Source organism: Cladosporium halotolerans (genome assembly GCF_011745625.1).
Source record: "Cladosporium halotolerans strain TM138-S3 chromosome Unknown Sca5, whole genome shotgun sequence".
NCBI classification, from domain to species: domain Eukaryota; kingdom Fungi; phylum Ascomycota; class Dothideomycetes; order Cladosporiales; family Cladosporiaceae; genus Cladosporium; species Cladosporium halotolerans.
The window spans coordinates 1119983-1146386 of NW_027191456.1; the positions used below are offsets into that span (position 1 = coordinate 1119983).

Genomic DNA, 26404 nt, shown 5'->3' on the forward strand with positions numbered 1-26404 from the left:
AGCCTGGCAGCTAAAGTGTCCCGCATACATAGAGTCATACCCTATTTCACTTTTCCCAATACCCCTCCACGTGACCCACCACGTTGTTCCAACAGATCCCCAAGCCGCCCTTGCGCGGTCTGCGCTCACTCCTGACACTGCGACTCGCCCGACTCCACACCACAGCCTACACCACCATGGCGGCCGTCCAGGCGACTAAGGAAGCGCTCAACCCGAGCAACTCGACCCAGGGTACCCTCAAGATCGAGAACACCGAGAAACGCGACACCCTCATTGCCTCCGAGAAGAAATACCAGGATGCTTGGGCTCAGGCAAAGATCTTTGAGCAGGATGCTCCCAATCTCAAGGATGTTCCTTTCCACTCCGTCGCTCCGGCCGAGCTCCGCGAGCAATACCCCAAATACATGGCCACCATGGCATACCCCTACGTGAACGGTACGCCCCACGCCGGTCACTCCTTCACAGCGTCGAAGCTGGAGTTTGCTATTGGCTGGGCGAGGATGAAGGGCATGCGTGCGCTCTATCCCCAGGGTTTCCACTGCACCGGTATGCCGATCAAGGCTTGCGCCGACAAGCTCACGCGCGAGATTGAGCTGTTTGGCAAGAACTTCGAGAACTGCCCTGCGGATGACGTTAAGGGCGAGGCTGAGAAGAAGGATGCAACTCCTGCGCCTGTGCAAGAAACCACGAAGGCGGATGTCACCAAGTTTGGTGCGAAGAAGAGCAAGGTTAGCGCGAAGACCAACGTTGCCCTCAAATACCAGTTCCAGATCCTGCTTGCTCTGGGCATTCCTCTGGAGGAGATTCACAAATTCGCCGACTCGAACTACTGGCTGCAGTATTTCCCTCCGCTTTGGAAGCGTGACCTCACCAATCTTGGATGCCGTGTCGACTGGCGCAGGTCGATGGTCACCACCGACGCCAACCCATACTATGACAGATTCGTCTCATGGCAGATGAACCGTCTGAAGGAGCTGGGCAAGATCAAGTTTGGTAAGAGGTACACTATCTACTCGCCCAAGGACGGTCAGGCGTGTCTGGACCACGACAGATCTTCAGGAGAAGGCGTCACACCTCAGGAGTACACTGCGCTCAAGCTTCGCGTCAAGGAGTGGCCCGAGGCCGCAAAGAGCAAGATCGAGGGCAAGATTCCGGAGGGAGCCAACGTCTACTTTGTGCCTGCTACTCTCAGACCAGAGACCATGTACGGACAGAACTGCTGTTTCGTTGGTCCCACCATCGAGTACGGCATCTACGAAGCGAAGAAGGGCAAGGAATACTACTTCATCTCAGACCGTGCCGCCAGGAACATGTCCTTCCAGAGCATCTTCGATGAGTGGGGTGTCTTCCCCAAGGTTGCCGACCTCAAGGGCGCAGATGTTGTTGGTACCCTCGTGAATGCTCCCCTGTCTGTCCACAAGGACGGCGTCCGCATTCTTCCCATGGAGTCCGTGAAGGCCACCAAGGGCACCGGTGTCGTGACCAGTGTCCCTTCGGACTCCCCTGACGACTATGCCACAATGATGGACCTCCAGAAGAAGGCAGAGTATTACAAGATCAACAAGGAGTGGGCCAGCCTTGACATTCTGCCCATCATTGAGACACCCTCTTACGGCAACCTGACCGCCAAGCACCTGGTTGAGACCATGAAGATCAACTCTCCTAAAGATGCTAAGCAGCTTGCCGAGGCCAAGGAGCTTGCCTACAAGGAGGGATTCTACAAGGGTAAGATGATCTACGGTGACTTTGCCGGTAAGTCCGTCGAGGAGGCCAAGCCTCTCGTGAGGCAGCAGCTCATCGATGCCGATGAGGCGTTCGCCTACTCCGAGCCTGACGGTGCGGTCATGAGCCGATCTGGTGACGAGTGTGTTGCTGCTCACCTCGACCAGTGGTTCATGAACTACGGCCCCCCTGAGAAGAGCGGTGACCAGGAATGGCAGCCTACCGTCCTGAACCACCTGATGACCGACCTCAACACCTTCAGCACCGAGACCAAGAACGCCTTTGAGCAGGTTCTCAACTGGCTGACTCAGTGGGCTTGCGCTCGTTCCTACGGCCTCGGCACCAAGCTGCCTTGGGACCAGGCTCAGCTGGTTGAGTCTCTTTCCGACAGCACTATCTACCCAGCCTATTACACTTTTGCCCATCTTCTGCATGGCGACATTTTCGGCAAGACCCGCGGAGCTGCTGATGTTGGCCCTGAGGATATGACCGATGAGATCTGGGACTACCTTTTCTGCCGCACTGAGGAGATCCCGGCCGGCACTAACATCAAGAAGGAGTCTCTGGAAATGATGCGCCGTGAGTTTGAGTACTGGTACCCTCTGGATGTCAGAATCTCTGGAAAGGATCTGATTCAGAACCATCTTACCTTCCTCATGTACGTCCACATTGCGCTTTTCCCCAAGCAGTACTGGCCTCGCGGTATCCGTGTCAACGGTCACTTGCTGCTGAACGGAGAGAAGATGTCCAAGTCCACTGGCAACTTCCTTACCCTCTCCGACTCGATCGCCAAGTTCGGTGCGGACGCTACCCGTATTGCGCTCGCCGATGCTGGCGACAGCATCGAGGATGCGAACTTCGAGGAGCAGGTCGCCAACGCCAACATTCTGCGCATGTACGAGCTCAGGCAGTGGTGCGAGAGTGTCATCCAGGATGCTCGCATCCTGAAGGAGGGTGAGACCTACGCAGAGGTTAGGGAGAACGAACGTCACAAGAACAACGACGCTATTCAGCGTACGGGTGAAAAGAACATGTGGGATGAGCTTTTCGAAAACGAGATCAACAGTCTCGTAAGAGAGACCCGCGAGCAGTACGAGCTCACCAACTACAAGGGTGCTCTGAAGTTCGGTCTTTATGACTTCACCGGTGCAAGAGATTTCTACCGTGAGGCTACCAAGGCTGCCGGTATTGGTATGCACGCAGATCTCGTCAAGCGTTACGTCGAGCTGCAAGCTCTCATGGTCAACGTTGTCGCACCCCACTGGTCCGAGCACATCTGGCTTGAGGTTCTCAAGAAGTCGGATACCGTTCAGAATGCTATTTTCCCTGATGCGCCCGAGCCCAAGGCTCACCTCACCGCAGCTCGCGAGTACGTTCGCAACACTTCTTCCAGCATCACGTCTGCGGAGGGTGCTCAGCTCAAGCGTATGCAGAAGGGCAAGAACACCGTAAGTCCGCTTGTATCTAACTGTACCTTCATTTCCCAGAGCGCCTTCACTAACATCTTAATCTAGTCTTACGACGTCAAGGCTCCCAAGAAGCTCAGCATTTTCCTCGCCCTGAAGTACCCCTCCTGGCAAGACAGCATCATCGAGACCGTCCGCCAGAACTTCTCCAACATGACCCTCGACAGGGGCGCCGTGAGCAAGTCCATTCCCAAGGCCGAGACCAAGCGCGCCATGCCTTTCGTTCAGCAGCTCAAGAAGTCCCTCGAGACTGGCGTCGACTCCAGCACCGTCTTCGAGCGCAAGCTTGCGTTCGATGAGCAGCAGGTCCTGCTCGACATGGTTCCTAACCTCAAGCAGGCGGTGCAGAAGTGTGCCGTTGTCGAGGTCATTGTCGTTGAGGAGGGCGGCAAGGCTGGCAAGATTGTTGGCGGCACCGAGAACGTCAACAAGGGCGAGGAGAAGAAGGACCTCCCTCCCACTGCCGAGACTGCCGTGCCGGGCCAGCCCACTTTCTTCTTCGAGAACGTTACTGTTTAATTGGATGTAGACTTTCAGCGGCGGGAGACAGAGAAAGGCTCTGATACACTTACTGCGATGATTCCGAGATGGTTATATACTAGATCGCTCTGAGCTGATAGGGTCAGTGTAGAGAAAAGCATAAAAGCAGGTACGCGCGAAATCGCGCCATGAAAATTACCGAAAAGAAATGAATCATGCCCAATGCAGCCTTCTGATTCCTGGTCATGATTTCACCATAGGTCTATTAAACTCGCGTTCGTGGTCTGCGTTGTTCTTCGGCGATCAGCTAAATCCGCTTCAGCGTTGCACAAGCTCACGAAGAGAGCTTCGTCGACATCATGACAACCCCGCAAGCTCGAATGTGAGACATCGATCTCGACTCAACATTTGTACGTTCGCTGTTCACGCCCACAATCACCCTCGTACGGCTGGATACATAGCAGTCGCGACCAAAAAGAATTATCCCAGCGAAAAAGAGGAATGCCTCCTCTCAACCCTCGCAGCGGCCACTTTGGCCTCATCCTGCCCGTCTGCTCTTCCGCCGCGACCCTCGGCCTCTCCCTCTTCCAATTCCCGCTTTTCATGTCGTTCATGCAGCCACGCAAAAACGACACGACGAAGACGACAACCAAGATTTCTGGGACGCCTCTCTCCCAATTCTGGGCATCTTTTCTCGCTCCTGGCGCCGGGCTCATCGCAGGTTTGAACCTGGTCTCCGCCTCGGCCGGTCTTCTGTCCGCCCGCTGGCTGCGCGAACACGAGACGCTCGAGACAGTGGAGATCAGCAGGTGGTATTTCTACGGCGCTGCACTGGCGCTGGGCCACTTGGCTTTCGTGCCTGCTGTCGCGGGGCTTATCAAGTCGATCGTAGGAAATTCAAAGGGGGAGGTGAGGACGGAAGCGAAGGCTCAGGAGAGCAATGAAGCAGCCATGAGAAGTTGGTTCTTGTGGCATTCGCTGAGGACCGTTGTGGTTGACATTCCGGCATTGTGGTGCTTTGCTGAGGGAATGGCTCTGAGCTTTTGGGTGATTTGAGACGGAGGTGATTGTGGTTGGGTTGGCGGAAAAGATTGGGATGGTACGAGGCAGATGTGACTTGTGACCATAATCCAACACGACTCTCGGCGAAGGATCGTTTTGGTCTGCACATCGCGGCTCTATTTGGGATCTTATTTGCAGATTTAGTGGGGATCTGGTAATTGAATTAGCGTCCCACATCAATCGCTTGCCCATGAATGAAATCAATTCTGGCTATCCATTGTAACACCTTCAATCTGCGGCATGCAATTTGTGTCTCTCTTGCACCTCATTATTTTGCGGCGGCCTGAGGCATACGCAGCGAGTCGGTTCTCCTTAGACAGTCTGAGAGGTGTAAAAATGTTCGGAAGAGGTTTATCATGTTTCATAGACGCTTGTGACCAGAGATCACCTGGAACAGGACATGAATGACCTGCCACTGGCTTTAACAGTCCGCGTCTTTCAACGACACTGTCGACCGATTTTCCTCTTTCCGACTGCCAAAACATCGTTGTTGTACATGTGTGCCGTTTTTAGGGTTGCCACACAATGCTAGCAAAAGCAAAAGGAAAGGCGATGCTGGTTAGCCAGCACCGGAAGACTTGAGATCTGTAAGAGATGTCATTTCTGAAATCTCCCCAACAGGGAATCGAACCCTGGTCTCCCGCGGCTTATCATCGGGTGAATGACAAGCGGAAATCATAGCCACTAGACCATTGAGGATTTGGTGCACTTGATACACCAATGGATGATGGTGAGCGTGACCTTGTAAAATATATAGCTCAAATCCAAGCCCCAATCCATGACGAAATGCCACAATTCTGTGATGGCAGAAGCACTGTAGATGCCAGTTCGCGAATGACAGAGCTGGTCTACGCGCAAAGCGCACGGCAATCTGCTCGCCGGGAGATACGGACTTGTTCCAGCTTAAGTGGGGCCAAAACCTCCCCAGTTATCCTATTTATTAGGTGCTCAAGAATCTCAGCGAGCGGATCATCGGCGGAGAATGGAATTCTACGCGATGTTGAACACGTCGTCTTCAAAAGCTTGCGCCACGAACTTTCGGGTACGCTGTGGCAGCACGCCTTTCGCAACTGCAGATGGAAATACGGCATGCGGAGTTCAGGTTCTGGAGATGCATGTAAATGCTGTTTAGGCCGTCGCAGGTGACCTGCTCCGTTCCACCGCGGCCTTGGCTGTTACTCCAGCTCATCAAAGTTCCCAAATCGAGACCTCAATCTGCCTCTGATGGCACCAAGGCCCACATAGCAAATGGCCAAGCTCGGCCAGCAGGCGCTACGAATACATACGAGCAGGCTGGAGCGGGACTGTTTAGCCGACCGGTTGTTTGTGCCTTGCTCTTGCTCGTACTTACTCTATATCCCAAGCGCGGGGTAACACGACGATCATCGAAACTGACGGCAAGGTCTGAGTGGAGCCGACATAATGATTCCGAAGGCTAGCTATATGCGTCGGTTACATCTGGGCGAAGTTGTCATAAAGGAAGAGTCCATGGACCGCTCGCTCGAATCCAGGCAGCAGCCCTAATCCCTTTGCTATATCATCCAATTCAGTGCAGATCGCTAGACATGGCGCGGATCTCAATCTTCGCCGCGCTCTATGGCGCATCGACAGTGTTGGGTCTCGAACTCCCAAATGGTGTTGGGAGACTCCCGGCGTTGGGCTGGAACTCATGGGTAAGAAATCGAGTCCATTGCCACTGACATGAGCTCTAAATCTCTTTCCAGAACGCCTATTTCTGCGACGTCGACCAAAGCAAGATCATGCAAGCAGCCAATGCAATGGTCGATCTGGGATTCAAAGACGCCGGGTACGAGTACGTGGTTCTAGATGACTGCTGGTCCGAGCAAGGTGGACGTGATCCCGTCACCAGTCGTTTAGTGCCCAACACGACCAAATTCCCGGATGGAATGAGCGGAACGGCAGATCAGGTTCACGACCTAGGCCTGAAGTACGGCATGTATTCCAGCGCTGGCACCATGACCTGCGGGCGGTATCCCGGCTCTTTGGGCTACGAGATGATCGATGCAGAGACCTTTGCTGCATGGGGAGTGGATTACCTGAAAGTGAGTCTTAACCACGGATTCTCCCTTCCCTCGGGAAAGCGGCATACTGAACACAATCAAGTACGATAACTGCTTCCCATCGCCAGAATGGATCGACGACTGTTTCGCGTGTAACGGAGATCCCAACTTCGACAGCGTTGGCAAAGTTAACGGCAGCTGCACCGATGAGACGCCAGTGACTAGCTACTACTCGTGGAACAATACCAGCCCTTTCTGTGCCTACGAGTTCCCCGTCGACGGAGTGAATTACACGGCCAAGTACACTGCGCTGAAGTTCAAGATCATGGAGAGAGCTTTGCTAGCTCAGAACCGAACGATCTTGTACAGTCTCTGCGAGTGGGGTATGTGAAGCTGCTCCCGGCTCCCGTCACTGGCAGAACGAGACTGACCTACGGGATCCTAGGCGTCGATCAGGTATGGACGTGGGGAAACGCCACAGGCAGCTCATGGCGTATGTCCAACGACATCGGCTTCGGAGATGGTAAGTCAAGTCTTCAACAAATCTCACGAGAAACCCACGCGACTGACGCTATTCAGCATCCTGGAGCCGCATCCTCGAGATACTCAACGTCAACTCTTTCCTCCTCGACTGGACCGATTTTTGGGGCCGCAACGATCCCGACATGCTTGAGGTGCGCTCATTACCCCCAAAATCCTCCAGTCGCTGCTCCGCTAATGATACCAGGTCGGCAATGGGCTCTCGCTCGAACAGGAACACTCGCACTTCGCGCTCTGGGCCCTGATGAAAGGCCCGCTCCTCATGGGAACAGATCTGACGAATCTGACACAAACACAAATTTCCATCTTGCAGAACAAGTATCTGCTGGCCTTCAACCAAGACCCCATCATCGGCAAGCCGGCGCGTCCGTACAAATGGGGCATCAACCCTGATTATACGTTCAACAGTACTCACCCGGCCATGTACTGGTCCGGCGCGTCGAGCAACGGCACGATGGTCGCTTTGCTCAACCCGACGAACGAGACGATGATGATGAGCGCAGTCTATGCTGAGATTCCGCAGCTCGACGCAGGCAAGAGCTACCCAGTAACCGAGGTGTGGAGTGGGGAGAGCGTTGGATGCAAGTCGGACAGCGTGGAAGCCGAAGTGGCTGCTCATGACACGGCGGTCTTTCTCTTTGGCGAGGCGTGCAGCTAGATGTGTATGGTGGCGCAGGTACACGCTCAATTGTCCGGGGCGATTCAGGGACAACCTGCTCGTCAGTTCTTGTAAGACACGTCTTGACTCAACCACACGCGTGGAAAGAACAATCCTCTCATATCGGTCAAGTCGTTACTCTATCGACCAGCAGCCACTGGCTGCCCGGTCAATGAATTCTCTAAAAAGCTACATCCTTCTAAATGCCACTCACCAAACACCCTCAGCTCTCCTCACCAAATCTCCTCCCTCCTCAGCAGAAACAATCGCCCACTCCGCAACAGTCGCACCAGTCCCATTCTTCTCGTTCTCCGTCCCCTCTGTAGCTCTATTTCCCCAAATCGTCAGCCTCGCAAACCGCCCGCTCCAAACCTGCTCCTCAAGCGTAACATTGGTCGTATTCCCCGAATACGGCACGATCTCAGCCGCACGAGCCGGGTCGTAAACGTCGCTGACCTTGACGTCGTCGTCCTTCGCGACGCTCACAGCATCAGAACCGAAAGCAGACGAATTCGAGAAAGAGACCTCATAAGCGCGCGGCGGTGCCTGTGCCCAGTCGAAGCGGAGTTCGCGGATGAGAACGAAAGGCTCAGGCAGGTGGACGGTGACGGAAGCGGAAACGTTGGATTGGGTCGGCTGCCATTTGGTGCTGATGGCGCCGTCGATGGCGCTGAGGGGAAATTGGCCCGGGGAATATTCGCGGTCGGAGTCGACGGGCTGGCACTGCGCAACGTTTCCGGGGACGGTCTTATTGAAACCCGAGCGGCGGTTGGGGAGGGTGATGGTGCTGTTGGGATGGAGAAGATGGACGGTCGCGTTGCCGGCACGGGAGGAGCCTTGCAAGCCAACAGTGACGGGGATAGGTTCCGTGGCGAACGTGGCGTTTGCGGACGAGAGCGGAGTGGAAAGGCGCTGCAGAGTGGTGTGTGTGCTGTTGGAAGTTGCGTTGACCGGCCAGCCTTGCCAGTAGATCGTCCTGTAGTTCAAATGCGGGATTTGCGGCGGAAGATCCGGTTCGATGTTGAGTGTGTCAATCATCAATCGGAGGCCGAGGTAGCCGAAGATTGGGACGCGATTGGCGCCACCGATTCCGGTCAAGAACGGATATGCCGGGTGAGTGCCACCATTGGCGGTATAGTCGTCGAGTAGTTGCTCGCTGAATTGGAACCATGGAGCCCTTGTGTACGGCTGTGAGCCGTAGAGATCATAAGTGTAGGAAGAGCACCCGGAAGGAGATACTTTGCTCGCAACGATGCTGAAGACTCCGTACGTCATACCAGGGCCATTGAGCGACTGCTTGCCAGCATAGTAGTCGAGATCACTGAGTGAGTACGGATTCGGATACTCGAGGAAGTCGTCTACAAGAACGACGTCCGCCTGTTTGACAGAAATCGAGCCGTTCATGGTTTGATACTCCAAAATGATGTTGGCCGGCTCATAGACCGGGACATTTATGAGGTCCGAGATATTAGCCCATGTCTGGTTGGCGGCAATACCAAACCGCTCTCGAAAAATGTTTGCGCTGTCGAGATGAGTCTTCATAAGAACCATGGTGAACCCGACGTTCGTTCGAAAGTTCGCGTACTCGTCAGGGTCAGTAGCGTTGTATAGATCGTAAAGGCCAGAAGTCTCGTTGTAAGCGACAACGTCGGCATAAAACTGAGCAACAGCATCGTAGACTGGGAACAGCTCCTTACGAAAGAAGTCGACATCTCCAGACGCTACCCAGTAATTGTAGAATTCCAGACCAATGTCTCCGTTAATGTGATACTCGTAATCGAAACATGGCCCAGTTCCAGTGCAGTTGCCGTACCTTGCGGAAGTCCAAGGGTAGACTGCTCCGTTGGGCGAGAACTCGGTCTCATTCTGAGATGATTGGTATGCTGTCTGAACGTTTTCCTTCGCCTGAGAGAAGCGCTCAGACCTGTACCGTGCGATTTGTTTGACCGATTCCGGATGTGAGACGACCAAGCCGGGCTGCATCCATACTTCGGCATCCCAGAAGATCTGCCCAGCGTAGGAGTCGCTACCCAGACCTCCAACGGCGATGCTGTTCACGTCCAACTTCGTGTTGTTCCCGGCTGCGGCAACAGCATTAGGGCCCACGGTCTCTTTAAGCATGTGGAAGGGATTCGTGACGGCGGTGATCTGATGCTCTAGGATGTTCGCATCGTCTGGTACGCTTCCGTTGGGCAGGCGGTAGTTGTCTACGCTGTCGACGGGCATGATGCTGTGCCACTCATCGACATGCGAAGAGAGGGACTTGGCGTATCCGGTCTGAGCGGCGGTCCAAGATGCATTCATAGCGGTTTTTCGGGGGTCTTCGAAGGCATCGTTGGATGCTCCGCCCACGTACTTCGTGATCGTGCTCGTCGTCCCAGCTCTCAGCGCCACATTCACCCCCTGCGCAATAGAGGAGCTGTTTGCGCCGACAAATGATTCGTCCGTGACATCAAAGCGGCTTCCTTCATCACAGCTATCATCACCAACCATCGCGGAGTAGATGTACGCCGTGACATTTCCAACACCCCAGGGCCTGACAGCAGACCATATCACAGGCTGGTCATGCTCCCGGCCCTTGTCGACGAAGTCCGTCCGGAGAGCACAATCGCCGTTCAAAACATCGACGACAGTTGCATTGATATCTTTCGCAGCCGTGAGTTTCAAGCGAACAGAAGCCTGGTTTACGAAAAGTTTGTGCACGAACATCTCGTACTCGACGTCGAGAGAAGGTCCAGCCTTTGGGCTCCAAGTATAAGACCACTGCATTTTGCCCGCTGCGATATCAAGCGTCGAAGAGAAATTCGAGATCTGATCCGCGGAGACATCAGCTCGCAGGACCTCGTCGCCGATCTTGACGTGCAAGCCAGACCAATGCGGCACGCCGCTGATAACGCTCTCGCCGCCGTACTGGTTCAGCCATTCGAAATTCGTCCCGTTGGTCGTTGGCTGGCTGTCCCAGAAACCGGCGATCGTTGCAAAGGTCTGTCTGCGGTCGAAGAGCGGCCATCCATTGATGTTGTCGCCGTCAACTGGCGTGTCAACTTCGAAGAAGGGCCCGAGAGCCGCAACGTTGATGCCTAGGTAGCCATTGGACAGCGACATGCGCGACTGGTAGTGGCCTTGATCGAGTTTTGTCGTGGTGATTCGCCAGTTATCATCGTCCCAGGTCGTGCCGTCGAACCGCGTCTGATACACCCGAGCCTGTGCCCCTTGCAAGCCAAGGAGTGCCGTGACGGCCAACGGGACCCGAGGGGCAAGCATATTGCGTATGTCTATCCACTGCCACGGTCTCAGCACTGCAATCAGAACCACAAACAAGTGCCATCGGTAGTGCCACATCAGTGCTAATGCACGCCGCCACAATGAGTGAGGCTGCTGCTGCTGTGACTGCGGTTGTAGCTGCGGGTGCGGCTGCGGCTGATCGTGAGGCTGAAGATTACCTCTCCAGCGCAGAATGGTAGCCCTCGCAGCTGTACCGGAATGTACAACGCATTGCAGCGACACAGCAACAAAATCGAGGCTCCGGGTAATATCTTGTGCTCGGGATGAATTACTCACCTTTCACTTAGTCACCTCAAGCACTTTGCACGAGGGCGTTTGTCTTGCCTCAGGTCGCAGTCAGAGTCGCCAGTCTAAGCAAACACAGCCAAGCAAGACCTGCAGATAATTTGCATGCAGGAGACCGAATGGACGAGACGAGAAAAACAACCAGGCCTGCCATCCTGCCGCCCTCATATGCCGTAGGACACGGATGACGGCAGGCAAGTGACTCCACCGTGAGCCGGGCACGCGTGGGTGCCATGATGTGTTTGCCGGTCTGGCGCGGTAGATCGCGTGGCATGACGTGGGTCGTGGTGCGGAGAGTTCGGAAACACAGTGGAGGGAGGCGTGGGTTGCGGGGTTTGGTGGAGGGCGAAGCCTCTTCAAGCATTCCCAAGCGAAAGAGGCGCCGAGCGAAGCAGCGAGCCTGCTGTGGTCAACGTGCACGTCCCTGACGATCCATGTGCCCTCGCTCGTTCATTCAACGACGGGCAGCGCTAATGCGGCATGCATGCTCTTGACAACGTGGCTGACCAGGGATCAAGACTCTGCTGGCACTTGCTGGTTTGCTTTTGCGGATCGAGGCACGATTCTCTGATTGTACTTCACAACGACACATTCACCAAGTTGCGCTGAATATCAGCACAAGAGTGACAATAGCTTGACAAGAACATGCACGTTGAGAACTCTCATCCTGATTGTGCCCGTTCAATTCGAAGACAATCGACGCGTAGCTAGCAAACAAGTCTCCAAGAACATGACGCTACTCCTACCCAGTCACCTATCGCAATCCATAGCTACGTGTTGTACGCTCAGTGAGCAACACTTGCATTGATGCTGCACATTCACGGCGCCGACTAAAGACTCAGGTGAATAATAACATAAAATTCTCTGTGAATCCCTATCAGACCTCGAAGTCTATCTGGTGTTTGATGAACCTGCACCCAATGTTGAATGATCCCCCAGCGAGCGAGCATTGAAATCTCGTCTCGCTTCATGTCCAGTCCCCATGAATTAAACGCCGCGCTTGAACGCTTCTGAATGTTGAATGCGATTTCCCGTCGCCCGTCCTTACGTATTGTTTGATGAAATTTGATCGACCGATCTAGGTAGGAACCGGGGCATCCTTGCCGGTGAGATCACCGACAGTGTCCTCTGGCGGAGCGCAGCTGCGTTGAAAGTCAGTACACATTCTAGACAGTGAGTGTGGAGGTGTGAAATCATACCTGCAGAAAAGGTTCATGTCGCCATAAGCGTCATCAAGCCTGGTGACGCTAGGCCAGAACTTCTTCTCTTTGAGCCAGGGAAGCGGGTAAGCGGCGGTCTCACGACTGTAGCTGCGGTTCCATTCGCCGACGATGAGGTCCTTCATAGAGTGCGGCGACATCTTGAGCGCATTTCCCTCGCGCGGCTGCTCGCCAGACTCGATGGCAGCGATTTCCTTGCGGATGGAGATGAGGGCGTCGCAGAAGCGGTCGAGCTCGGCCTTGGACTCGGACTCTGTGGGCTCGATCATGAGGGTGTTGGCGACGGGCCAGCTCATAGTCGGGGCGTGGAAGCCGTAGTCCTGCATGCGCTTTGCGATGTCGATGACCTCGATGCCAGCGGACTCCTTGAACTGGCGGGCGTCGAGGATGAATTCGTGCGCGCAGAGACCGTTCTCGTTCGTGTAGAGGATGTTGTAGTGGGGCTTCAGACGAGAGAGGATGTAGTTTGCGTTGAGAAGAGTGATCTTGGTCGCGTGGGTGAGGCCGCGGGCGCCCATCATCTTGATGTATGACCAGGAGATGGGCAGGATGCTGGCCGAACCCCAAGGAGCGCCAGAGATAGGAGCAATGGCCTTCTCACCGCCAACGTTTGCGACGAGAGGATGGCCAGGCAGGAAAGGAGCAAGGTGTTCCGCGACGCCGATGGGGCCGACGCCGGGTCCACCGCCTCCGTGAGGAATACAGAAAGTCTTGTGCAGGTTCAGATGGCAAACATCAGCGCCGATCTCTCCAGGCGAGCACAGACCGATCTGTGCATTCATGTTGGCACCGTCCATGTACACCTGGCCGCCATGGTCGTGGACAACCTTGCAAGCTTCTTTGACCTGCGGCTCGAAGACACCGAAGGTGCTGGGGTATGTGACCATGAAAGCTCCGAGCTCGTCCTTGTATTTCTCGCACTTGGCCTTGAGATCGGCCATGTCCAGGTTTCCAGTGCTGGCATCACACTTGATGGTGACGACACGCATTCCAACCATTGCAGCACTCGCGGGGTTGGTACCGTGAGCGGAAACGGGGATCAAGCAGATATCGCGCTTCTTGCCGGGCTGCTGCTCGAGATACTTCCTAATGACGCGGAGACCAGCAAACTCACCCTGAGCACCAGAGTTGGGCTGCAGCGAAACGGAGTGGAAGCCGGTGATCTCGGAAAGGTCGCTCTCAAGCTCGCCAATCATCTCAGCGTAGCCCTTGGACTGCTCAGGTGGGGCGAACGGGTGAATGTTGGAGAACTCGGGCCACGTGATTGGCGCCATTTCCGTGGCTGCGTTCAGCTTCATTGTGCACGACCCGAGAGGGATCATGGAGTGAACCAAAGACAGATCCTTCGACTGGAGGTGGTACATGTAGCGCATCAACTCCGTCTCAGAGTGGTAAGTGTTGAACACGGGGTGGGTCAGGTATTCAGAGGTGCGCTTCAACGACTCGGGAACAGCAGGAACATTGCTGATGTTAGCGGCAAGCTCGTCGACATCCATCGCGTCGGTCGAGAAAGCCCTCAAGATCTCCTCCACCTGTTTCTTGCCGACAGTCTCGTCGAGAGTGATACCGATGTGGTCGTTGTCGACCACTCTGAAGTTGGTGAGGAACAGCTGGGCCGCCTTGGCAGCGAAAGCCGGCGCATCCTTCTTCTTGACGACCACGGTGTCGAAAGCGACAGGCTTGCGAACTTCAAGTCCCGCCTGCTCCAAGCCGCTTGCCACCACTTGGGTCATTTTAGCAACCTTCTCCGCGATGCGCTTGAGTCCCGCGGGTCCATGGTAGACAGCGTACATGGCAGACATGTTGGCGAGCAATGCTTGCGCAGTGCAGATGTTGCTGGTTGCCTTCTCACGCCTGATGTGTTGCTCACGAGTCTGGAGGGCGAGACGTGCAGCATTGTCGCCCAAACGGTCCTTGGACAGGCCAATGATACGGCCAGGGATCTTTCTCTTGTATGCGTCGCTCACAGCAAAGAACGCTGCGTGCGGGCCACCGAATCCGTATGGAACGCCAAAGCGCTGTGCGTTGCCGAAAGCGACGTCCGCGCCGAACTCGCCGGGCGGAGTGAGGAGAGTCAGCGCCAGCAGGTCGGTGCCCACAGCGAGTGTACCCTTGAGCTTGTGCACCTTGTCCGCGAGGCCCTTGTAATCCTCGACACCGCCGTAAGTGTCGGGGTACTGCGCGAGCACACCAACCAGATCCTCACCAACTGCGTCAACACGCTCGCAGTTGTTTTTCAGAATGTCCGTGACTTCAATCTTCACGCCAAATCCTTGCGCTCTGCTCTCGAGCACCGCAATGGTCTGAGGGTGGCAAAGATGCGACACAAGGTAAGTCTTGTTCGCGCGCTTTTGACGAGCCATGGGCAGGGCATTGACCGAGAGAGTCATAGCCTCTGCCGCAGCTGTAGCCTCATCCAAGACGGAGGCGTTGGAAAACGCGAGCCCGGTCAGGTCAGAGACCATGGTCTGGAAGTTCAGCAGCGACTCCAACCTTCCCTGGCTGATCTCAGGCTGGTACGGGGTGTAGCTGGTGTACCATCCGGGGTTCTCAAGGATGTTACGCTTGATCGCCTCCGGAGTCCTGGTGCCAGCATAACCGCAGCCAATGTAGCTCTTGTAGACCTTGTTCTCGCCCGCGATCTCGCGCAACCTTGCGATCAGCTGGCTCTCAGAGTAGCCGCCCTCGCTTGTAGCCATTGAGCCGGACTCGAGCTTAGGGCCCTCAACCTTCAAGTCTTTGCTCGACAGGATATCCGCGGGCAGAACCGATCTGACGAAATCGTCCAGGCTCTTGGCAGGCGGGTCCAACGCCTTGAGCATGGCCTCGGCGGATGTCGCATTCGGGCCAATGTGGCGGCGGGGGAAAGTGTCGAGAGGAGTGAAGATAGAGTCATTGTCGAGCTTAGCGTCGCTGCCGCGAGTGTCGTCCGTTGTACTAGAGTAGAATGGACGGGCGGCGGTGCGAGAAAACGGCTGAGCTCTTGCGACCGGACGGGTCAGGCGAAGGCAGCGGGGCGAGAGAGGCCGACGGGTAGCAAGCCATTGCGTGCGCAGACGCATGGCGACTGATGTGGTACTCATGCTGGGGAGAGACGGCCCAATGCAGGCGGTGCCTGTACCTTGGACAGGTATGCAGAGAGCTCTCTTGGTGACGAGATGGCGGGTATGAGGCGGGGGCCCGCGATTGCGAATGCGCAAGAGACAGCGACGCTCGTCGCGAAGTGAGTGAGGGTGTATCGTTGTGCGACTGAGAGGATGTACGAAAGAAGAGAGTTCGGAAAAGAAAGATAGCGTTAGAGTTGACGCCCTTGACTAAAGACGATCGGCGGCGTGGCGGGCAATCCGTGATATGTTGACCTAATGCGTCTATCAGTTCCACTAAATCTGCCATTCGCCTGCGCCCTGTCGGCGGGTCTTGTCGGCCGCCGGCTATCGCTGGCTTAAGTCTGTGCGCCGCGCCAGGGTCTGCTCTCCAGATTTGCCCTCCGCAGAGACGAAGCTGAGGCTCGTCGGCTTCCTCAGGCCCCCAGGCATCACAGGACGCCTCGTAAGAGCTGCTGCCTCCCGCCTGCATGCTCACGCTCACCTGCATCACATGTACTCGCAGCTCATGCTCCAGGGGCGCGCTCTGACCCTGGAGGTATGTAAACAAGACAACACCATCACTAAGGTAGGACAAATCGCCCTCGGCGCCCCATCACATCCCAAGCCACAGCATCGCCACCGACCAGACAAACACCCACAACCATGACCACCCAACAGAACGCCCACCACCCAGGCGTCACTTTCGACGCCCAAGGGCGCAAAACTGTCATTCCCCTCGAAAACAACCCCGAAGTCTTCACCCACCTCATCCGCTCCCTAGGCGTCTCTCCCCAACTCGGCTTCCACGACATCTACAGCCTCGACCCAGAGCTGCTGTCCTTCATCCCGCGCCCCGTGCACTCGATCATCTTCATCGCCCCGTCAGATGTCTACTTCAAATTGCATGGCGAGAATTCCGACGTAAACGTCAAAGACCTCACCTACGCCGGGCACGGCGAGTCGGAGCCCGTGACCTGGTTCCCGCAGACCATCGGTAATTCGTGTGGGCTGATGGCGCTTCTGCACTGTATCAGCAACGGAACCGCCAAGCAGTATATCGAGCCCGGCTCGCTGGCCGCTAAGCTGATCCAAGAAGCAATTCCTCTCAAACCCGCCGCCCGTGCAGATGTGCTGTACAACTCGTCCGAGCTGGAGCACGCGCACATGGAAGCAGCGACGAGAGGTCAGTCGTACACCCCGGGCTCCGAGGAGCCGGTGGGCTTCCATTTCCTGGCATTCGTGAAGGGTAAGGATGGCCACCTGTATGAGATGAACGGTGGTTGGGATGGCCCGCTTGATCATGGGCCGCTGCCTGAGGACGGCGATTTGATGAGCGAGAAGGCGCTCGATATGGGCGTGGGAAGGTATTTGAAGATGGCCGACGGGAGCATCGAGTACAGTATGGTGGCGCTGGCGACCGAGGCGGAGCAGTGAGGGCTCATCTTGCTGAGGCGGAGTGCTTGTGATGAGACTGCTATGGCGGCTGAAGATCTCTAATCCTCGGGGTGAAGGAAACAAGGTGACAAAAGTAGCATCTCATCACCACGAACCCGGCTTGAGAGTAGTCTATTCACACCATCAATCATTGAAATCAATGTGACAACCCACAAGTCTGGCCTGCAGTCTATTTGAACGCCAATAGCATGGCAATCTTTCCGAGTGGTTGTTATAATTTGGATGGTTAAAGCGGATGATAGCACGCTAATCTCTTGTATTGGATTGGGGAACGGCCCCAAAACCTGTACCAAACTTCATGATGGATTTGCTATTCCACAGTGTAGGCGGCATCTCACAGGTCAGTGGCATACTTTCAAGCTATCGCATCTTATTGAGCGATCAGCAGTGGGCGCGCTACGCCCATTGCCTAAGAAAGTCGCGCATATCAAATTGTGGTATATGAGCTTCTCCGGGTGAGAATCACTTTGGAGTGGTCTGAGAGAGGGTAGCACGCTACTATCCTCATTCTACACAGAGATGAATCGCTGGAGAGAGAGCGCACTTCGCGGGGACGGAGGGCTTCAACAGCCGACGTCACTCTGGATTTCGTGAACTCCGCTCGGTCCGTCCGCACGCGAAATTTGGGCACCAGCCAGGACACCCCGACATCGACGTGCCATATCGATTCGATCGTTCTATAAGGACTCATGTGCATCTCGAATGTCACAGAAACTCTGGGGTATTGCTACGAATTGCTTGCATTTCATTCACAGTGGCCAAGTCAAAAATTCTAGCCTCCCAGTCACTTCACTTACCCCCCCTCGCCAGGCAAAAGGGTACCTTCCATTGCGGGGAGTCGAACCCCGGTCGTGTCGGCTCCAAATCGAATGAGGATTGAAAGCGACAAATCATAGCCGTTAGACCACAATGGATTGATGCTCCAATCTGACAAACATACTTTATAACCCATTGCTAAATTTCGGGCTCAGAGCGCCCTTGCAAGAACACCCCCTCTATTTGGTGAGCACCAATTGACGTTTTGAGCGTTTGCGAACGCAGAGACATCTAATTTGAGAACCTCAAAGCGTTTCCCTAGATTGGCGATCCGTGGGCTTGTCACGTCAAGCATTTCTCGCCGGGCGGATGTGTATGATCGACCTGCCATCGACGATAGTCCTTCGGCGTCAAGATTAGGAGCCTCGTCCAGTCTTGTGGTCGACGCTATCCACGCTAAAGATCATTTGATTCAAGGCTTGTACGTGTAGGTATCCCTACGGCTCAGACAGTCTATTCTTAAGCCCGGTCGGAGGAATCATTGTTGCCACCTCCGGTCTCAGCACGCAAAAGATACAAGCTCTTCTCCGTATTCAGAACAACTGTTGTTTGAAAGCTACTCTGATACTGTTCACTAGCATCCATGGATTAGGGAATCTATGCCTTGACAGGAGGCTACCCCAGAATCGAGTCATCATTCCCGCCGAGAGAGCGGACTTTGGGAGAGCAGTGACTCTCTAACCCCAACCCTAACCCTAAGTAACGATGCGTCGCCGTCCTAGGATCTACCGTCCTTGCCTAGATATCATGGCGAAAAATGCAAGGTCTCCTCCATGCTACGAAAGAAATGTGTAGTTCTAGTCCACACGAGCCTTGCGCTCTCTCTAGGTGCCTCCGACGACCAGCTTGCGTCTTGCTGAGTACTACCAATCTCACGTCACACATGTGGTACATCAGAACGTTTGGCCGTCGACGCATCGCGAAGCAATAGGCTCGACTGTCATACAAGCGAGGCGAAATGTCACGGCAAAGCATCGATTTGCAGGAGCATTTGCGACCACCCAGATTGGGAATGACAGTCCTTGTGGCACCACTGTCGCCTGCCTGTCCGGCATCGGCGACTGGTATCGCCCCACTACAATCCCCACGACCATTACCCCGGTACTTGTTCATACTTCCCAGGCATTAAAGCTGGCTCTTGGGTCTACTGTGCCGTGATCGCGATATGATGGTTCGACAGGAATCACATGCAGGTCACTGGCGTGTCGCTCGCGATACCGGATTGACTCGCTTCCGCAACGCCCGCTTCTGACGTCTTCCAACGGTCTGCCTGCGCGCAGAAAGTGCAGCAGAAACGCATCTGACATCCCGTGTATTCGCTGTTTCGTGCTACCTTGGTTTGAACAGACGTCGGAATTACGGAGCATTTGTACCCCTGAGATCGCAGCTGCACCATGTCCTTCTTCGCCAGCAAGCCGCCCAGATCCCGCCTCCTGGATCTCCCCGCAGAGATCCGGGAACACATCTTCACATTCGCCGTGGTGCCGGACAAGAAAACGATGGTCACATTTTGCCTCGACAAGTTCCAAAAAGAAAGCTACGAAGAAGCATCGCAGCCACCCATCACCCGCGTCAGCTGGCAGGTCCGAAGGGAGTCCATCCCGCTGTTCTACGAGTGCAACGAATTCGTAGTCCACACCGACGATCAGAAAGCCGAAGATGCTCAGCGATGGCTGCAGCACAATCGAGCTCATTTGTCGAAAATAAGGCACCTCGCTCTCTGGGTGCGTTTCCATCCTGGACTGGGCAGCATCGCTCCGCCTCGAGGCGTCATCGGCGTGTACCTGTCGCACGACGCTCGGACGGGCTGCTGGGCAGTGAGAGAGTACTGGCGATGGATCACTGTCGTACGAAAGCCAGCGATGGTAGAGCAGGACGGGCAAATGCTCATAGAATCCCTCGACAAGCTGGTTGATGGCCGACCACGACGCGGCTTTACAGCTGAAGACTACGTCACGCTCATTCAGGACTTGAGAACCGCATACCTCAAGGACAAAAGGACATGAAAATGTATCATAACCCCGAGCAAAAAGTTCAAAAGATCTCAACCCGATTGTGACCGGACTCTTATCGTTGACCGACGCAGGGATCGAACCTGCAATCTCTTGATTCGTAGTCAAGCGCCTTGCCATTGGGCCAGCCGGCCTAATTCTTGGAGATCTGCTTGTGCTTTTTCGATTATGACGATTTGCGCATTCTGCCAGCCTCCCGTTTTGAGGGATTTGGGGCGTCGAGCGCAAATTCCAGGCTCGACTCTTGCGGCCACTCTCGCTTTCGCAGCTTCGCTGAAGTCAGCCGCAATAATCGGCCAGCTTCTGTCGCATCAGGACCACAGAACTCGCACCATGGGGATCCTACTCCCTTACAGTACGAAAGCTCCAGCGAGCTCCGAAACATTGGATTTGTATCTATCACTGCGCTCGCTGGATGCATGACCGAGCCTACCGCTTTCGGTGAAATCCTTCGCATTGCAGAGGATTTCTATTGACCACGCACACAATCTGTACAATACGTGCATTACAAGAAGACCTCGCAACATCTTTATGCTCTTTGATAAATAGATGGTCTTACCAAGTCGCTCTTGGAGTCGGCCAAAAAGTTGTCGCAGCTATCGGACTCGCTGAAAAGATCAACCAAAAAGTTCTCGCAGCTATCGAACTCGCTGAAAAGATCAAGGAATCTCCTAATCGCATACCACTGGTTATCCAACAGTCTTTGGTACGGAGGCCGTGACTCTCTCCAAGGAAAAGGAATTTTTTGATAGTTGGGGGGCGATGGTAGCATTTGATCGTGATTTGTGGATCTCGAGATACAACGCATCAAGGACCAGTTGTCGCTGTCAAATTTGCGGAATGTCTTTATGGTCCTCGCTTCTATCTTGATAGCTACCATGAATACAAGCGCGTGCTAATTATTGACGCAAACTCAACATGGATGAAGAACTTCTTCCGATGTCGGCAGACTTCAGACTGTTGACGATCACGGCTGGGGATCCGATCAGTGTAGATCCAAGCCCATTGCCAGATAATGATCTTAAGTGATCTTTTGTTTCGAAACGACCCGTCGTGCTAGTATCACGAACGGGCTATGATACCAGCTTTGCCGCACTGGCGCGTAGGCATTGTGAAACCCGAAAATCAATAGCCGACAATCCTAAACAGCTTCGTCTGTCTCGCAGATAGCCAATGCCTTCACGAGTGATCGGACACTGGCGTGTATGTTGCCGCTAGATCGACCTGGAAATTTACTGCGTTCGCTCGTTTGTTCTCTTGGCGGTCTGCCTGGGTAGACTTTCGATCTGCATACAGTAGTACCCGAGGGGTGCGGCCCTCCAACGGTGCAACAACGTCATGTCAATAACCGCGGAGATACGATAGCAAAGGCAGATCTCTCCGTGCCGTGTCCTCCATACTGTATACAGACCGCCGTCATAGATATCTCTCCCCATTGTCAGCCAGCTCATTATCCTATCCCTTCGTCGTTTCTAGAGAGATTATCTGAGTAGTTGTCCTAAACACAAAGTTCCATTCTCCATTTTTGAGCTATATACGGGAAAGTATACGATCAGACGGCGCGACAGGAGCCAGCGACACTTCGGAGGAGATTCTGTCACTATGGCAGATCACGAGAGGATGGCCAGCATCCTCGGCATGCCCATCATCGAGACCCCAGTACTGATCATTGGCTCATCGATGGTCGGTATGACCCTCAGCACGCTCCTGGCCAAACACGGGATCCGTGACTGCATTACGATCGAACGACATTCGAGTACCGCGATACACCCTCGAGCAGCACTCTTCCATCCTCGAACGATGCAGATCTACCGCGAGCTAGGCTTGTATGAAGAGATGTATGCCGAGTCTCTGAAGCACTACGATAAGCATGCCGGCCTTCACATTGTCGAGACTCTAGCAGGGACACATTTAGGGACATACATGAAGGATATCAACGACGGAATCGAGAACATCTCTCCCACGCACAGGCTGTTCTTGACGCAGCAAATGTTTGAGCCGTTGCTGCGACAGCATGCTATAGGGAATGGAGCTGTCTTGAGGTTCAGCACGGAGCTCGTGGACTTCCAGCATGATCAAGAAGGCGTGACGGCTTTGATAAGAAGTGTTGAGACCGGGGAGAAGCAGATCGTTAGGGCGAAGTACATGGTTGCCTGCGACGGGAACAGAAGCCCGGTACGCGAGAAGCTGGGGATCAAGTCGCAAGGACATGGCCTGCTAAGTCACTCGTTGACGATCTATTTCGATGCGGATCTCGGAAAGTTTGTCAAAGACAAGTACAACGGTGTCATATATGTCGAAAACGAGCATGTAAGAGGGTTCTTCCGACTGGATAAGACCGGCCGCGAAGGCTTCCTCGTAGTCAACACAGCGGGAAAGAAGGGCACTGAGGATAGCAGACATCCCTCGATCGGGATTACCGACGAGAAGGCAGGAGAAATGCTTCGCGCTGCTATCGGCGCAGACGTCGACTTCAGGATCACCCATCTCTCGCCCTGGAATGCCGAATGCAACGTTGCCGAGCACTTCAACGATGGCAAAATCATCCTCGCGGGAGACGCAGCCCACGTCGTAACACCTCACGGTATGACACTGAAAGTTATAACAACGTATGATGTTTGAGACGCCAAGCTAACTTCTACCCTTCATCCTGTAGGCGGTTTCGGAGGCAACACCGGTATCCACGATGCGCACAATCTAGCCTGGAAATTGGCGCTCGTTCTGAAGGGTAAAGCCGGCGAGGAGCTAGTAACAAAGACGTACCACGACGAGCGGTACCCAGTCTCGAAGAAGACAGTCGACCAAGTATTCGAGCGCTTCGTCGGCCGCGCAGCGCCAGATCTGTTTGCAGACGATGCGGAAGTGGAAGAGGAGGTGCCCGAGCCGCATCTCGAGCTCGGCTATCAGTATCATTCGAGGGCGTTGACGACAAACAAGCTGGTCTCTGTGACTTCAGATCCCGCGACAGCGAAAGCGAGACCCGGAACTATGGCGCATCATGTCCTGATCAAGACGAAAGACCGCGAGGACGAGGCGTATCCAGTCGCTGACCTGCTAGGATCTGATTTCGTGCTCATCGCCGGCCACGAAGGTTCAGCTTGGCTAGACGCCGCAAAAGTAGCAGTGAAGAACGACTCAACCCTACCGGAGCTGACAACGCATCAACTCACACAGGACAACACTGCTTTCTACAAAAAATACGACGTTACCACAGCCGGCTGCGTTCTGATCCGACCTGATGGCTTTGTGGCCTGGTCAGAGGCAAAGTGTGCTACGAGCGGCTGGGGTGCCATGGGTCTGCCAGATGCTGAGCATACCATTCAATGTGTCTTGAAGCAGATTCTGTGCATTACGCCGGAGCGAAGCGTGACCCGTGCGAGCAGCATGGCTAGCGCTGATAGCGCGATAGCCCTTCCCAAAGACAATGGTACCGTGATCTCGATGGCTACAGAAGTCTCCAAGCGGGAGCGAGCGCTAAAGCAGGAGAACGATGATCTGCAACGCCAGCTGCGAGAGAATGAAGAGCGTCTCGCTCAGCTCCGGGAATTCAGCGAACTACAGGATAAGATGGCGATGCTGGCAATGAGACTCGACTTGCACACCGTTGGTATGGACCCTAATGAATTGTCCAAACTCGCTTAAGACGTCCGAGCGGAATCAACTATAGGATTACGTGCCTTAGTATGGATCGAAGGAGGTCGTCGATCCGAACAAGGCGCATATCAGTAGCATCAGTATTACTTCCACTCTACCCGCATTTCGACCAGACCCTAACAGTGCTTGCACCCAGCATACACCAAGATACCGTCGCCATGACTAGCCCGCACCGTCGATATTCCATCAAGAGCCAGCTAATCGAATCCCTTTTGTGCTTTCTCGACTCTCAGTTCACCCCTTGCCACCGACCAGGTTTCTTCGCGGAGCGACGATAAGAAAAGGTTCCATCAAATATCTCGGGAAGGATGATGGGTTGCGGGTCGGGGTCAGGAAACCTAGAGGTGGAAAGGTGAGCATTTTGACGTTGACATCATGTGGACTGGAGGCAAGACATGAATGCTGAATGCGTGAGAGAAGTGAGCTTCGAATGTGGATAAATAAATTGCATATCGCTGGTCGGGCGCCGAGGCCGGATCCAGTCGAGGGTAGTGGGTATCGATTCCAAGTCAAAGCAGGCTCGACCGCCTGCCCCGTGTGTATAGATGACTGAGCCAGACTTCTTTGGCATGTCGAATGATGTGGTCCCTGCTCCAGTAGCCGTGCAAGGTAAAGAGGATATGCGCACAATATAGTGTGAAATGTGATCGCTTGCTCGATCGGACAAAGGAAATGCGCGGCCATTAATACCCGTCGTCATCGTCGCCTCCTCCGCCACCGTCCTCGTAGTCCTCTTCGCCGTCTTCGAAGTAGCGCTCCGCGTTGTAGTCGTCGGCCATGTCGTCGTTCTCATCTTCGTCGAATTCGTCGTCTTCCAGCTCCTCGACATCGTCGTCGTCCGCGTTCTTCTTCTCGACGCCTTCGTTCTCCACTTCGTTCTCGCCTTCCGAGTCGTCGATGTCGGCAAGCTTGTCGCGCGCGGATTTGGTGCTGATCTTGAGCGTCTTTTTGCGCGCGGATGGGTGAGAGGAGGCGTCGTGCGGATCGATGACGTCCCACAGCTCTTGCGGGAAGTGTTCCTTTTCTGTTTGGAGAGTTCGCGGTTAGCAACCTGGCTAAAGCGACCGCGGACACAGCAGCGTTCACTCACTGAAAGGGAAGTCGGAGAAGCGCGGCACCTTCTCTACGCCTCTCTTCTTGCCGTACTGCGGCACGTCGTCGAACGGGTTGTACTGTTCCATCTGCTTCGCGCGCTCGACTTTGCGCGCGTCCAGCTTGCGGATCGCTTCGCTCAGCCAACCCTGCTTCATGCGCGCGCAGATGTCCAGGTAGCGCCGCACTTCTTCGAGCTCATCTGCGCTGGGCGGCGCGGCCAGGTGCGGGAAGTGTTCCTGGAAGAGGTTTAGTTCCTGCTCGTCGTCGACATCGTAGAGGTACGCCATGGCGGCGCGCGCGGCCGGGGCGGGTTCGTGAGGTGCATGGGATGTCAGGAGGGAGGGAAGGATTGCGCGGTCGCGGCGCAAGTGGTGGGGGTGGTAGTGGTGGTGGGATGAGGGCTGGTACAGCGGGAGGGCTGGGCGGCGATCGGCGGGCAGCTTACCGGAAAGAAGGAGTCGGAGTCTTCCTTCTGCTTTGCGAACTCGCGCTCGAGCTCCTCGTCGATGTCGAAGGGCACCGCGCCCGAGTTGAGGCGCGCCGCCGAGCTGAGCCCGCCGCGGCCGCCTCCTCGTCCGCCACGGCCGCCGCGAGACATTCTGCGGGCGGGCGGTGCTGCTGCTTCGTGTGCGGATGGGGCGGTGTTCGCTGGTCGTGTGCCTGGGGAAGGCGAGTGGCGGAGGATGCCCTGGGTGCCTTGTGCGCTGCAGGCGGCGGCGGCTAAGGCAGAGGGTGGGAGGCGATGTCGGCTGCGTGGGCGGCCAATTGCAGCATCGTCGCCGGCGGCAGGCGCGAGAGAGTGAGTTGTTAGTGAAGCGGTGGTGGACGCTGTCACATGCTTGTGTTGATGGCAAAATTTCCAGCTGGAGCAAGCTGACGGAATGCCGAAGGACGCCAACAGCGCGCTCGCCGGTCCCTGCAGCCCTGGGCTGTCGCGGGGTGCTTCGTACGCCCCACGCCTGTCATCTTGAAAGCTAACTACTATTAATTCTTATTTTCATGATCGTGGATAATTGTCACGATCGTCAATCAAATCAGCGATTGGGATATGGTATTTGTTGTACGACAGACGCTCGATGATTTCCATAATATAACCTCAGTATATGCCGCCCATACATCTCCCATTCTCAAACCCGCAACAGCATTTCAACAGCCCAGTGTAGCAGCGCTTGAGCATTTCCGGTGTCTCATCCCTCATTTCCCTAATCGTCATCTTCTAGATCGGACGCCGACGCTTTCTCGCACCTCGCAACGACTCCTCCGCCGGACTCTCTTGTCTTCCATCAAATTCCGACGCCGACATTCCATAATGCATAGCCCTGTATGCGCGCGGATAAGGTTGCCGCCCACGGGCGATGGATCGGAAGCGCACGAGTTCTATGCCGCTATCGACGGCGTTGGCGCTGTAATCATAAGCTCCAGCGGGATAGATTGGCGCTGCTGGTTCAGGGACCGCCAGAAGCGTGCTGCCGGAGCTGAACTCGGACTGGTCTGAGTTGGAATGGTGGTCTGAGTACGAGAGCGAAGAGCTGTGGTTGGGATTTGGT

At 55.0% G+C, this 26404-nt stretch overlaps 9 protein-coding genes across 9 annotated transcripts; 6 read left to right on the forward strand and 3 right to left on the reverse strand.

Moving 5' to 3' along the window:
* Positions 1-22: 22 nt before the first annotated feature.
* Positions 23-3904, forward strand: WHR41_02322 (uncharacterized protein). Its single transcript, XM_069370928.1, has 2 exons — positions 23-3170; positions 3237-3904. Exons 1-2 carry the CDS (start codon positions 177-179, stop codon positions 3705-3707), a joined length of 3465 nt encoding a protein of 1154 aa, XP_069232385.1. The 5' UTR covers positions 23-176; the 3' UTR covers positions 3708-3904.
* A 265-nt stretch (positions 3905-4169) lies between these two features.
* On the forward strand, positions 4170-4724 carry WHR41_02323 (uncharacterized protein; the record flags this gene model as incomplete). The annotated part of the gene is made up of 1 exon (XM_069370929.1): positions 4170-4724. One exon carries the CDS (start codon positions 4170-4172, stop codon positions 4722-4724), a length of 555 nt encoding a protein of 184 aa, XP_069232384.1.
* A 932-nt stretch (positions 4725-5656) lies between these two features.
* On the forward strand, positions 5657-8201 carry WHR41_02324 (uncharacterized protein). The gene is made up of 6 exons (XM_069370930.1): positions 5657-6403; positions 6455-6793; positions 6855-7134; positions 7197-7274; positions 7331-7425; positions 7479-8201. Exons 1-6 carry the CDS (start codon positions 6296-6298, stop codon positions 7947-7949), a joined length of 1371 nt encoding a protein of 456 aa, XP_069232387.1. The 5' UTR covers positions 5657-6295; the 3' UTR covers positions 7950-8201.
* Positions 8160-11213, reverse strand: WHR41_02325 (uncharacterized protein; the record flags this gene model as incomplete). The annotated part of the gene is made up of 1 exon (XM_069370931.1): positions 8160-11213. One exon carries the CDS (start codon positions 11211-11213, stop codon positions 8160-8162), a length of 3054 nt encoding a protein of 1017 aa, XP_069232386.1.
* Positions 11214-12357: 1144 nt separating this feature from the next.
* On the reverse strand, positions 12358-16055 carry WHR41_02326 (uncharacterized protein). The gene is made up of 2 exons (XM_069370932.1): positions 12719-16055; positions 12358-12661 (listed from the first exon to the last, which is right to left on the reverse strand). Exons 1-2 carry the CDS (start codon positions 15820-15822, stop codon positions 12598-12600), a joined length of 3168 nt encoding a protein of 1055 aa, XP_069232389.1. The 5' UTR covers positions 15823-16055; the 3' UTR covers positions 12358-12597.
* Positions 16056-16488: 433 nt separating this feature from the next.
* Positions 16489-17259, forward strand: WHR41_02327 (uncharacterized protein; the record flags this gene model as incomplete). Its single annotated transcript, XM_069370933.1, has 1 exon — positions 16489-17259. One exon carries the CDS (start codon positions 16489-16491, stop codon positions 17257-17259), a length of 771 nt encoding a protein of 256 aa, XP_069232388.1.
* Positions 17260-19490: 2231 nt separating this feature from the next.
* On the forward strand, positions 19491-20102 carry WHR41_02328 (uncharacterized protein; the record flags this gene model as incomplete). The annotated part of the gene is made up of 1 exon (XM_069370934.1): positions 19491-20102. The coding sequence occupies one exon, from the start codon at positions 19491-19493 to the stop codon at positions 20100-20102; it is 612 nt and encodes a 203-aa protein (XP_069232497.1).
* Positions 20103-21710: 1608 nt separating this feature from the next.
* Positions 21711-23750, forward strand: WHR41_02329 (uncharacterized protein; the record flags this gene model as incomplete). The annotated part of the gene is made up of 2 exons (XM_069370935.1): positions 21711-22692; positions 22765-23750. The coding sequence occupies 2 exons, from the start codon at positions 21711-21713 to the stop codon at positions 23748-23750; spliced, it is 1968 nt and encodes a 655-aa protein (XP_069232496.1).
* A 43-nt stretch (positions 23751-23793) lies between these two features.
* WHR41_02330 (uncharacterized protein) lies at positions 23794-25455 on the reverse strand (the record flags this gene model as incomplete). Its single annotated transcript, XM_069370936.1, has 3 exons — positions 23794-24786; positions 24853-25093; positions 25303-25455. The coding sequence occupies 3 exons, from the start codon at positions 25453-25455 to the stop codon at positions 24446-24448; spliced, it is 735 nt and encodes a 244-aa protein (XP_069232409.1). The 3' UTR covers positions 23794-24445.
* Positions 25456-26404: the final 949 nt, after the last annotated feature.